General features: G+C 41.2%; 2 protein-coding genes across 3 annotated transcripts in view; one reads left to right on the top strand and one right to left on the bottom strand.

The window, feature by feature from the left end:
* The window catches only part of MARCHF10 (membrane associated ring-CH-type finger 10), a 234,609-nt gene that overhangs the window by 207,370 nt on the left and 14,726 nt on the right, over positions 1 to 12,513 (top strand). The window lies entirely within an intron of this gene.
* Positions 770 to 12,513, bottom strand: part of MRC2 (mannose receptor C-type 2) — a 96,376-nt gene continuing 84,632 nt past the window's right edge. The window contains 9 exon segments of the mRNA XM_074260898.1: positions 770 to 2,357; positions 2,537 to 2,563; positions 3,068 to 3,247; positions 3,755 to 3,874; positions 5,196 to 5,336; positions 5,482 to 5,647; positions 5,825 to 6,063; positions 11,113 to 11,221; positions 11,460 to 11,623. Of these exon segments, the coding sequence (XP_074116999.1) occupies positions 2,137 to 2,357; positions 2,537 to 2,563; positions 3,068 to 3,247; positions 3,755 to 3,874; positions 5,196 to 5,336; positions 5,482 to 5,647; positions 5,825 to 6,063; positions 11,113 to 11,221; positions 11,460 to 11,623 (1,367 nt within the window). The 3' untranslated portion in view covers positions 770 to 2,136.

The following is a 12,513-nucleotide window of genomic DNA, read 5'->3' on the forward strand; positions in this document are numbered from 1 at the left end:
TCATTTAGGCAAATCATGGATATGTGGTCACTTTAGCATTGAATCTCCTCCTCCTCGACGCCTTTTTTCCTCTTCTCTTCCTAGAGGCTCTATGTTTAGTAGTTTCTCTGGAGACCTAGAAAGTAGGAATCTTATCCTTCTTGACTCAGCTAACATCTCCAATCTCAGAAACAATATGGCAGCTATGTTTTATGATGGATTAGAATTCACAGTGGCAGTTTGTAAGCACTCATTATCCTGAGGAGGGCTGCAAAAGAGAACCTTCATCTCCCCTTCTGGACCTGGGCAGGTTTTAGCATTTATCTCCCAATTGAGTTAAAAGTCTTTTCAACTGTTCATATCCCAGAAATTGAGTATTAAGTAGAAAATGAAGGCAAAAAAGGACCTATAGATAGGAAGGCCCAATATAGCCTTGTATGTGATTGCTTCAGCTGCCTTTAAAGCATAAATGAGAGCAGGAAGGAATCTTCAAGACAATTCTAGCTCAACTACCTCGTAGATGAGCAGGCCCAGAAATGGGAACCCCCATGGGAAAGGGGACAATGATTTTGAATGAATTTGAATTTCTAAAACAGAGTTCCAGAAACCAGAAAGCAAATAACTCAATTCACATAAGCTCCAAAAACGTGTTTTGAAACAAGAGCATTAAGATTTACAAGGCACTTCACAGATAAGCTTATATCATGTAAAGAACAGCCATTTGGCCCATTTAAAGAGACTAATAGGAAGGGATCTGTTTCCACAGAAAAACTATCACGACAGAAACAAGTTCATTTTTCAAGTCTCGAAGTCTTTTATTTTTTTTTTAAGAAAAAACTTTTTTTAAAAAATTAAAAACTACAAAAAAGTGACCGTGTCCTTGAGTCCATGTTCACATTGTCCTGTGCCTGTAGTAGCCAGGCCCAGCTTGAGCCTTCCTGGGATTCTTGTCACTTGCAGTTGATACTTTAAAAGATAGATAGGATCTCCTGAGCTGAGCTGAGCCGGCCTCAGCATCTCTTCTGAAAGTTCTGGAACCATTCCTCTATGTTCCACTGGACAGAGTATGTCAGGCACCATGGGCCCAGGGCTCCCATCCTGGAACCTTCAACCTCTGAGAAACCCAGCTCTCCCCCTCTGATGTCCTCATCCAGTCCCTGCCCCAGGAGTAGTGGAATTGTTGCCTCACTCCCAAACCCGTCAGGAGAACCAGGGCTGGAGAAGATAAGGAACTTCAGTCCCCATGGGGGACTGGTTCCCTAGCGTGAGGACCTCCCCCGACCTGCAGGAGCTGCCTCCAGCTCAGCAGCCAGCTTGTAGCTGATCAAGGTGCCCAGTGCAGCAGTCCCTTTGGTCGGTGTCTCAGCAACTCCTCCCTGACTCCTACCCCAGTGTCAGTCCCTCAGCAGATAGAAATTACCGCCTTGGATTGCTGCTTGGTCATAGGGACTGAGCCTCACGCCCAGACAGCTTGATCCGTTGCTACCCCGTCCATTCTAACCCTGGAGTATTCCTTGGGTCCATGCTCCTCTAGGCAGCAAGCATTCTTCCTAACTTCTCCCCACTTTCCCCAGGATCCTCCAAACAAACGAGGGCAAGAGGAGCGGCTCCCCCATTTTGGGGGATCAGGCCTGCCAAAAGTCCAGCAGTGACTGGCCAGACAGAGATGGAGGCTTCCCAGTCTCCTGAAACTTGATACAACTAGAGGGTGACGGTGGGTTTATAGTAGGGAAGGAGAGGAGGAAGGATCAGGGAGACTGGAAGGAGAGAGATCACTGAGAGCTGCCGAGGAACTAAGAAGAAGGTGCCAAAGGCCAAAGAGGTGGTGGTGGGTAAGCAGGGAAGCCAGGGCTGAGACCAAGGGGGGAAAAAGGCACAAAGGGAAGGCAAAGCCCTGGCCCTGAGCAGCAGTCCACCCCGGCCCCCTTTCTTGCTTCCCACACTACCCTGAGAAGGGGAGTCCTGCAATGCTGTGTCCAGCAAAATCCACAGCTGCCCTCAGCCCAGCTCTCCTCCCTGTGCTTGCCCAGAGTCCCTGCTCAGCTCTCCCACTACACAGCCAGACAGGCCGGGCAGTGCCCCACTAACCATCCTTCCCTGGCCCTGCCCTGCCCCCCCCACCCCCGCCCAGCCCCACCCCGACACGGCCCCAAAGCTCTAGTCCTGCTGCTCATTCATCTCCATGTCAGACACCAAAATATTCTTCTCAGCCACCTCCCCAGGGCCAGAGGAGCTGCGGCTATAGCGGGCACTCTCAAAGGCCCCTCGTTCAGGATTGCGCCGACGCCTGTACAAGAGTGCAGCCACGGCCAAGAGACCCAGGAGCACGAGTGCAGCCAGCACCACCACCACCAGGGCTGTGGGGTTCTCCTGGAGCGCTGCCAGAAAGGGGACAAAAGCCTCAGACCTAAGGTCTCAGACCTCCCACATCCCTCCTCCTCTTCCCCCTTGGGAATCCAGGGGCCCTTCCGCCTATGCTTTGCAGGGCCCCTTCCCAGGCTCCCATGGCTTGCCCCTGGGCCAGGAGAAGCAGCCTTACCATCTATGTTCCACTCACCAGAGGAGGAGAAGCTTCCCTCCTTAACTACGGCAGAGGTGGGAAAAAAAGAGATACAGCAAATCAATCCACAGATCCTTAGTCCCTAGCCACCAAATTCCAGGCCCTACCTGCCCTGGGCCCTATGGGTAATATAAAGAATAAGATGAAGTTCATTCCCCCAAGGGCCTTCAGCACAAACCACTATTATAACAAGGTGGTATCAAACAAGTGTCAACATGGAGATTCTTTTTAGGTTCTGGATTACACTAAATTGCCAATGGCTTCCCAAGATGCAATTCTTTCTATTTATGTAGCAGGGAGGGTAAATGTTGCTGGACTTCAGGAGAGACAAGCACTGGGGTAGAGGAAAAGCAGAGTTTTTACAAGTCATATCAATACTCCCAGTGTCCATGGCTGTTACCACTGTCTCCCTGGGGTCTCCAGACTTGTGGAGCATCCACACACACACACACACACACACACACACACACACACACTCATCCCCCTATACTTCCAGTGGCTGCAGTGTTTATAGGGGAGATCATTTACCTTGGGAGAGCTTGCAGACAACACCCATGGTGATGTTGGTACACCCTCCAGGACGCCAAAGGCCACTGCTGCTCTGAATCCAATAGCAGCTGTTGTGACTTAGCATACTGGGTCCTAAGCCTGGGGGACCCCAGTTTGAGTAGTTGACTGCTGTGTTGTCATGCCATACCAAAGTGCCCCCTAGAGAGAAAGACCAAATGAAATCATTGGGAAGTTAGAAATGGAGAAGAGAGCAAAAGAGACAGATCTGAACTATGGGTTAGGGGTCTTAAATTAACTATAAGAAGATAATGATACAGTATAATATATACATATATGATATAATATATAATACTGTATAATAAATTAAATGTGATATAATCCATTCTATTTCATCATAGCATAGTATAATAAAACACAGCAAAAAACAGAATGAGAAGGAATTGGAATTTGGCCCTTGGATCATTCATATGCCCCATCACATCCCAGTTTTGCCCTAGTAGCCCTAGAACTAGATATCACAAAACACAATCACAAGAACAACTCAGAAGCTCTCTTAGAAAAATTCCCCTTAGTGTTATCTTCCTTGTTGTTTGAACTCAGCTTTGGGGGGTTGAAAGAGATGAATAGTTCCTTCATGACTAGGCTACATCGCCCATCCCCATCCTCTGTCCCCAACAACAGCGGACTCCCTTGTGCCTTACTCACCTTTGGGATTAAAATTCATGCCGAGCCAGGCTCCTCCACTTTGTCCTTCTGTACTTTGCATGTGCTCCCAGACAAAAACATTCTCCATCTCATCCATGATAGACAGGATTGCACCACCAGCTGGGAAAGAACAGGAAGGCACAGTTGCTGTGACATCTCCACTGTGCAAACTTCTAGTGCCCACCAACTCCTGTGTTCCCAACCCCAACCTGAAGTCCCATACTCAGGTGAATACTGGCTCGAGAAGGGTAAGATGGACAAGAAAGATTCCCTGTGGCTTTTCAAAAGTTATGGGCAAAGGAAGGAGGAGGCAAGCAATGTCCTGTGGGTACATAGGTGTGGTATTGCATTGGACTGAGAGCCAGAAGACATGGTTTCTAATGAGGATATTAAAAGAACTAGAGACCAGCTAGTAACCAGGTTTTAAATGTTACTAACGTTTTATGAAGACAGTCTGATGAAGCCCAGGGACCACTACCCAGAAAAATGTTTTTAAACAACCAGGTGGTAATTAGAACAAAAAATTAATCCTGCAAAGTGGTTGCATGTATTTGAATTCACACTTTCAGTTATAATTTTGTAAAATATGGTAATTGTTTCCAGCCCTGTGGAAATATGCAGTTCTAATTCCCTGGATTAATTATTTGCCCTAATAGAGGCCTGATTCTGCATAAAACAAAACATACAGAATTATAAAAGAAACCAATTATGGTGAAATAGTTATCAAAATGTTAAAATAAATTAATTCTCTAGCTCCTGGTTAAGAACCCATCATCTAGTACAACTTCTCAGTTAGATTAGCCATTTGAAGGCCAGAGAGAGATAACTATATATGGTCACATAAGCAGGAGCTGAGATTTGAACTGAGTTCTTTTGACTCCAAGTGAAGCTTCCCTTCTATCTACCCTAGAGCTTCTCCCTGCTTTTCTACTAAGAAAAGTTGTCTGATTTTCTTTGCCTTCCTCACAGGTGTGTGATGAGAAACAAATCAAACAATTAACATTAAGACTAAAAGGCCTTAGTGAACTACAATCCAACCAACTGAATTAAAACTAAAAGGCCTTAGTGTACTACAATCCAAGGTAATAGTTTAATGTGGCCACTAAAAAAGTAGGCTACATTATTAATACTAGAGTATTGGGTTGGCTTCTGACAGGCCACAGTGTCCAGAAGATGGTATGTGACCTTGATTCTCCATCACACGAAAAAACAGCTGAGAGAAAATATTTTGAAAAATAAAAGATTTGGAGAGGGGACATGAAAGCTGCCTTCAGTTAGATTCATTCACAATGAGACAGATATCATTGGAAGTCTTCAGATGGGGGAAGATGACTAAATGACTACCGAGGGGATTCTTAGGAGTGAGGTTGCTTTGGAGAATGGTGAGAGTTCCAGCTTTGTGTTACCATTTTGTGTGTGTAGGGAGGTGGAGCCAACCCACCTTTCTGACAGTGTTGCAGTGCTTCCTTGTGGCCCAACATCAGCTCCATGTGGAAAGAATAACAGTGTTCCCGAAAGGGGATCCATGCTGAGTCAGCCAGGGAATGGGGACAATAGCTCACTTTCCGAGGGGGCTGGAATTCTGTTGATGGGGACACAGATGGGGGTTGGGAGAAAGAGATGATCTGAGGTTCAAGATATCTGTGGCTCACAAGAATCTTCTATCCCAGGGAATACCCCATCTAGGAGTAAGCTTTTTCCCTCTTTCCCCCTGTCCTAACACAGACCTTGCTTGACCCCACATACAGCCCCCTGAAGTTTGGTGTCACAGCTGGCCGTTCGCCAGGTCCCATCCACATCCAAGTAGCCACAGCCTCCAAGGAACTGGGGCTCTCCATCCTTCCAGTTTGCATAGCTGAGTTCATCCAGCACCCATGAGTAACGTCGGGAGCCCTAAAAGGGTGATTCAAAAAAACAAAGGAGAGGGAAAGAAGAACTTAGAGAGGGGAAAAAGAGGCAAGGGGAGAGGATCAGGTGAGAAGTCACAACACAAACACTGAGAGCAGTCAGCTGTCCAATTCAGTTCCTTTGCGGTGGGGAGGGGTGGGGGGAAACATAGGAAGCTCCCACCTCCTCATCTGACAGCCCAATCCAGAGCGGGGTATGCAGGCTGCGGGTGGCCTGGGTCAAGAAGGCCTGGGTGTAGGGGTTGTCCACTTCAGCCAGGCTAGTGTTTAGACTCTCACAGAGCAGGAGGGCATCTTGCCAACGAAGAGGCTTCTGTAGTAGTCGGAAGATGCTGTTGTGGTAGGAAAGCTCCGTGCCTGGAGCAGGGGGTAAGGCATCTGGAGAGGGATTCAGTGAAGGATCTGCAAGAGGAGGGAAGCTTAGTCTATTCTTATTCTTTTTTAGTGTTTTTTTTTCCAAAAAGAGTTGTAAACATTCACCTTCTCAAAACCCTATGATCCAAATTTTTCTCCCTCTTCTCTCCCTTCCCTAAGACAGCAAGCAATCTGATAAAGGTTAAAAGAGTGCAATTCTTCTAAATTTCTATATGCATCATGCTGAGGGGGAAAAAAAGATCAAAAGAGGGGAAAACACCATGAGAAAAGAAAAAAAAATCAGCTTAGCAAACAACAATAACAAAAGGTGAAAATACTATATACTTTGATCCACATTGGAATTGCCTTGAATCATCTCATTGTTGAAAAGGAAGCTAAGTATATTCTTTCCTAAATTAGCCAAGGCCTATCCTGGGATTAAGGTACAGAGATGTTGAGAAGGGTACTCACTAGTTACATGCAGGAAAGCCCTCCACCAAAGCTGACAGAAGGGTCCCTTGTGGGAAAGGTCTATCTTTATGCTTTTGTTCATAATCAAAGGTGTCAAGCACAGAACACTACAGATGGTACACAAGATCATTATATACACAACACTCTTGAATGCTGACCAAACCAGATCTAAATGTAGTTGGAAAATATGTAACAAAAATAAGTTAGATACAATAAAAAATAGATAATGCTAATATGTGGTTTTTCCCCCTGCAAAAATCCTTAAATAGATTTAGTGGTCCTGTTTCTTTTTTTAATTTGACACCAATGATCCACACTATTTTAGCTCCTCTCCTCTCCCCTCTTTCAAATCCTTTCTATTCTTCAAGACTCAACTGAATTCAGCAAACATTCATTAAGTGATTACTGTATGCAAGGCACAACACTAGGACTTAAGGATGTGAAGTTGAAAAATAAGATAGGCTCTGCCCTCAAGCAGTTGAAGGGAGAAATCTAGTTTGTTTAATCTGAAGGGAAATAGCCTGAAGAAATATGAAGCTAGAAAAGTAATCCAGGGCCAGATCATTGAGAATTGAGTTCCAAGCTATGGAGTTTGTATTTAACCCTATAGGCAAGACAGAGCCCTTGTTTTGTTTTGTTTTGCTTTTTTTCAGTGAAGGAATATTATTGGACACTTGCATTAACTCAAACCCCCCCCTCCTCCATGGAGACATTCATCTTCATTCATTCCATAAACATTTATCAAGTATCAACTTGCAGAGCACTGTGTTAGACACTGAAGAAGATATAAACACATACACATACATAAATTAATGTCCTGCTCATTTATAATTTATTATCTAGCAGAAACTCTTCCTGATCACAATGCAATCACTTCCTCCTCCTAAGTTCCAATGAGCATCTGTTTGGTATTGGTCATTTACTGCTTTCTTAAATGAGCAATGAAAAGAAATGGAAGGAAATAATAGAATAAGAAAGACAAGAGATCTTTTCAGGAAAATTAGAAATATCAAGGGAATGTTTCGTGAAAAAAATAGTCATGATAAAAGACAAAAATGTAGGAACTTAACAAAAGTAGAAGAGATTAACAAAAGGTGGCAACAAAGGTTCTGATAAAGGCCTCATTTCTAATATATATAGAGAATTGACTCTAATTTATAAGAAATCAAGCCATTCTCCAATTGATAAATGATCAAAGGATATGAATAGATAATTCTCAGATGAAGAAATTTAAACTATTTCTAGCCATATGAAAAGATGCTCCAAGTCATTATTAATCAGAGAAATGCAAATTAAAACAACTCTGAGATACCACTACACACTAGATTGGCTAGAATGACAGGGAAAGATAATGCGGAATGTTTCAGAAAGGCTTGGAGTACATGAACTGATGCTGAGTGAAATGAGCAGGACCAGAAGATCATTATATACTTCAACAACAATACTATATGATGATCAATTCTGATGGACGAGGCCCTCTCCAACAATGAGATGAAGCAAACCAGTTCCAATAGAGCAGTAATGAACTGAACCAGCTGCACCCAGCAAAAGACCTCTGGAAGATGACTATGAGCCACTACATAGAATTCCCAATCCCTCTATTTTTGCCCGCCTGCATTTTTTATTTCCTTCACAGGCTAATTGTACACTATTTCAAAATCCAATTCTTTTTGTACAGCAAAATAACTGTATGGACATGTATACATATATGGTATTTAACTTATGCTTTAACATATTTAACATGTATTGATCAACCTGCCATTTGGGGGAAAGGATGGGGGAAAGGAGGGGAAAAGTTGGAACAAAAGGTTTTGTAATTGTCAATGCTGAAAAATTATCTATGCATATATCTTGTAAATAAAAAGCTATAATAAAAAAAAAAAAAAGAAAAGCTTTGAAAAAAAAAAGTGGCAAGAATATACAAAAGAACTGCACAGGAAAATTTTGAGCATCACTGATAACTCCAGTGGTGCAGTTACCTATTTAGTCATTCATCTTGGAGAATGAAGTTAAATCAACTTTAGGAAACATTGCTAACAATAAGGCTAATTGAATTAATAATAGAATTTCATTTGAGCAATTTAAAATCCTAAAAGATGACTCTGTTAAAGTGCTGCATTCAATATGCCAGCAAATTTGGAGAACTCAACAGTGGCCACTGTATTGAAATAGATCCATTTACATCCAAATCCTAAAGAAAGACAATGCTAAGGAATGTTCAAATTACCAAACTGTATTCATCTCACATGCCAGAAAGATTAAGATTTTGTAAGTCAGGTTTCAGCAATATGTGAACCAAGAATTATCAGAAATGCAAATTGGTTTTTGAAGAAGCAGAGGAACTAGAGACCAAATTGCCATAAATTCACTGGATTATGGAAAAAGCAAAGTAATTCCAGAAAAAAAAAAAATCTGTTTATGCTTCACTGATTATAGTAAAGACTTTGGGTAGGTTTCAACAAATTGTGACAAGGCCTCAAATGGAGTACCATATCATCTTACAGGTCAAGAAGCAATAGTTAGAACCAAATATGAAACAATTGATTGCTTCAAGATTGGAAAATGAATATAACAAGGCTGTGTGTTATCCCCTTATTTATTTAACTTTTATATAGAATACATCATGTAAAATGCCAGATGGACAAATCAAAAGCCAGAATTAATGTTACCAAGAGAAATATCAACAGTCTCAGATATGCCTATTATACCACTCTGATGGCAGAGAGTAAAGAAGCCTGATGAGGATGAAGGAGGAGAATATAAAAGCTGGATTATTGGTTAACATTTTTTAAAAAACTAAAATTATAGCATTTGGTCCCATTATTTCCTGTCAAAAAGAGGAAGAAAAAATGGAAGCATGTTAGATTTTATATTTCTGGGCTCAAAGATTACTGTAGATGATGACTGCAGGCATGAAATTAAAAGACGTTGCTCCTTGGAAGGAAAGTTATGGCAAAGCTGAACAGCACTTTAAAAAACAGACATTTCATCTTGCTAACAAAGGTCTGTATAGTCAAAACTATAGCTTTTCTATGACCAGTGTTTATCTGTGAAAGTTGGACTATAAGGAACATAATCTATTCTTTTGAATTGCAGTGCTAGAGCAGACTTTTGAGACTTTCTTGGATAGCAAAGAAATCAAAGAAATCAATACTTAAAGAAATTAACTCTGAAAAATTTAACTCTGATTATTCATTGGCTCTCTGAGCCTTGATTCAAATATTGAATCTTAAATACTTTGGCCACATAACGAGAAGAAAGAATTTACTGGAAAAGACCCTTATGTTAGGAAAGATTGAAAACAAAATTTGAGGGAAGTGGCAGAGGATGAGATGGATAGAGACTGTCATGGAAGCAAGAAACATGATTTCAGGAGATACTGGAAAACAGAAGAGTCTAGTGGGCTCTGGTCCCTGGAGTTACGGAGATATGAACAACTGAACAACAATTTACAGATTCATATCATTAAATAACTTCCGTGTGCATGTGTGTGGCAGAGAGACAGAGAGAGAGAGAGAGAGAGAGAGAGAGAGAGAGAGAGAGACAGAGAGAGAGAGACAGAGAGAGAGAGACAGAGAGAGAGACAGAGAGAGAGACAGAGAGAGAGACAGAGAAGAGGAGAAGAAGGAGGAGGAAGAGGAGGAGGAGAAATGAGAGAGAAGAAATGAAAGAGAGAGAGAAAGAAATGGATTCAAGATGCAGAATGGTATAGATTTCAGGACTCAAGCAATACAGGAATTTGTTTTGCTTAATTAAGTATATATATTACAAAGGATTTATTTTTTTCTTTTCCAATGAAGAAGAGGGAAAGGGTGAGTGGAGAATAAGGGGAAATGGAGATATGGAAGGGAAGGGGAGGGGAGGAGAAAGAAGAGGATGAGAGAGATAAGAAGGGAATGAGTGGGAATAGGAAGGGAAAGAAAAAAGGTTATTGAAGCACTTTTTTAAAAAATAATGCAAAAAGAATGTGCAATGATCAACTATGAAAGACTTGGTTCTTCTCAGTGGTTCAGAAATCTAAAGCAATCCCAATAAACTGAACAGAAAATGAAATCTGCATCCAGAAAAAAAAACTATAGTGACTGAATCAACACCTACTATGTTCACTTCTTTTTACTGTTTTTTTTTTAATCTCTCCTATGATTTTTCTCTTTTGCTCTGATTTTTCTCTCCCATCATAATTCTTAAAGCAATTTGTACTAAAAATAAATTTAAAAGCAGAATAAAATAAAAAATAAAAAATAAAAATAATGCAAAGTGATAAATATGTTAATATGTTTAGGAATATTTCATAAGTTTAACCTAGATCAGATAGTTTGCTGTCTTGGGAAGTGGGTAGAGGGAAAGAGGAAGAAAAATGGACACAGAGTTGTTGAAAACTATATTTGCATATATTTGGGAAAATAAAATGCTATTAAAAATGCAGAAAAAGAAGAAAGTCCTAGAAGCATAAAAAAGCACAACAGTTTTGAAAGCTAGAGGTTTAATTTATTATATATATTAAAAGTAAAGCAACCTATTCATAAAAAAGATATATAGTTTCAAGTACAATTCTTTTTTCTGTTGGTGTTTTTTAAGTTTAAGATTTAAAAAAAAAAGTCATCAAGAAAAGCTAATTAAAATTACCTATGCCCCTCTGGCAGATGAAACCATGTGTCTCCTCTAGGCAGTTCCTGTCATCCCAGCGGCCAGTGAAATGGGGAGAAGAGCTGTGTCCAATGACAACACAGTTGGTCTGGAAATAAGGAAGAAGGAAGGTCAGCGTGCTCAAGGGGCACTGCTGATCCTCAGCTGCATTGCCAGATTGCCCTTTTATGTCCACTCCACCTCCTTTCACACACCCCAAAGTCAATGCTTTCCAAAGGCTGCAATCAGAGCTGAAGGTAGAGGAGAAGCTAGGTCATGAGGAAGAGAATGGAAGAGAGAGAAAGGGAATCTAAGTTATGAATGTGTGTTTGGCAAGTGTTTCTTACTGGTTTTTCTCCACTATCAGAGTCACTATGCCCTGATGGCTCTCCAGGTGCCCAGTTCCCATACAGCATAGGTTCTTGTCCCACCCAGTGGAACTCTTTCTGCGTAGCATGGAGGCCAATCCAGAGGTCGAAGGTCACATTGAGTAGTTTGGCTGTGATGAAGGCTGCAGACAGAGAGAAGAAGCAATGAATAGTGGGTATGGGCATGGAGTGGGGATCAGGAAGCAATCACAAGTGATTCCCTCTCAGTCATCACCAGCCTTCCCCCTTGCAACTCTTAGAGTCTCCTACTGGAGACCCTTCTTTAGGAGACTCCCACCACCTTCTCTATTCCATTATGAACAACTAAGGACTCCCCCCCCAATACCCACATCCTTTCTACATGGGGCCGGTGATATAGTTATGAAGCCCAAAGATTATATTATACAAAAAGAGCAGCATGAGGGATGATACCAGGAACAATGACAGAGGGTGGTACCCAAGGTATAGGAGATGGTGCAGTAGGATGGAATAAATAGGCACATGAGAAAAAATGTTGCAAATCACTTATAATTAGAGAAATACAAATTAAAGCAATTCTGAGGTTCCACTTCATACTTAACAGGTTAGCAAAATTCACAAAAATGACAAATGTTGGAGAGCCTGTGGAAAAAACAGGCACTGTTTGGTAGAGATGTAAATGGGTCTGAAAAGCAATTTAAAATTATTATACTCTTTAACCCAGAATACAAAACTTTTTTTAAATGAAGGAAAATATCTGCAAGTTCAAAATTATGTATAGTCACTCTTTTTGTAGTGGAAAAGGCTAATAACTAAAGGATATTCAGCAGTTAAGGAATGGTTGAACAAAATATTATATGCAAATCTAAAGAAATATTATATGGCAATGGGATAAGCTATAAGACTTGCATGAACTGATGCATATTAAAGTAAACAGAAGTAGTAGAACAATTTATACCAAAAAAATTACAAAAATGAACACCTGAACACCTCTGAAAAATGAAGGAATTCTGAAAAATTCAATGAGCAACCACAATTTTAAAGAATCAATGAT

This window comes from Sminthopsis crassicaudata, chromosome 4 (genome assembly GCF_048593235.1).
Source record: "Sminthopsis crassicaudata isolate SCR6 chromosome 4, ASM4859323v1, whole genome shotgun sequence".
In the NCBI taxonomy this organism is placed as follows: Eukaryota; Metazoa; Chordata; class Mammalia; order Dasyuromorphia; family Dasyuridae; genus Sminthopsis; species Sminthopsis crassicaudata.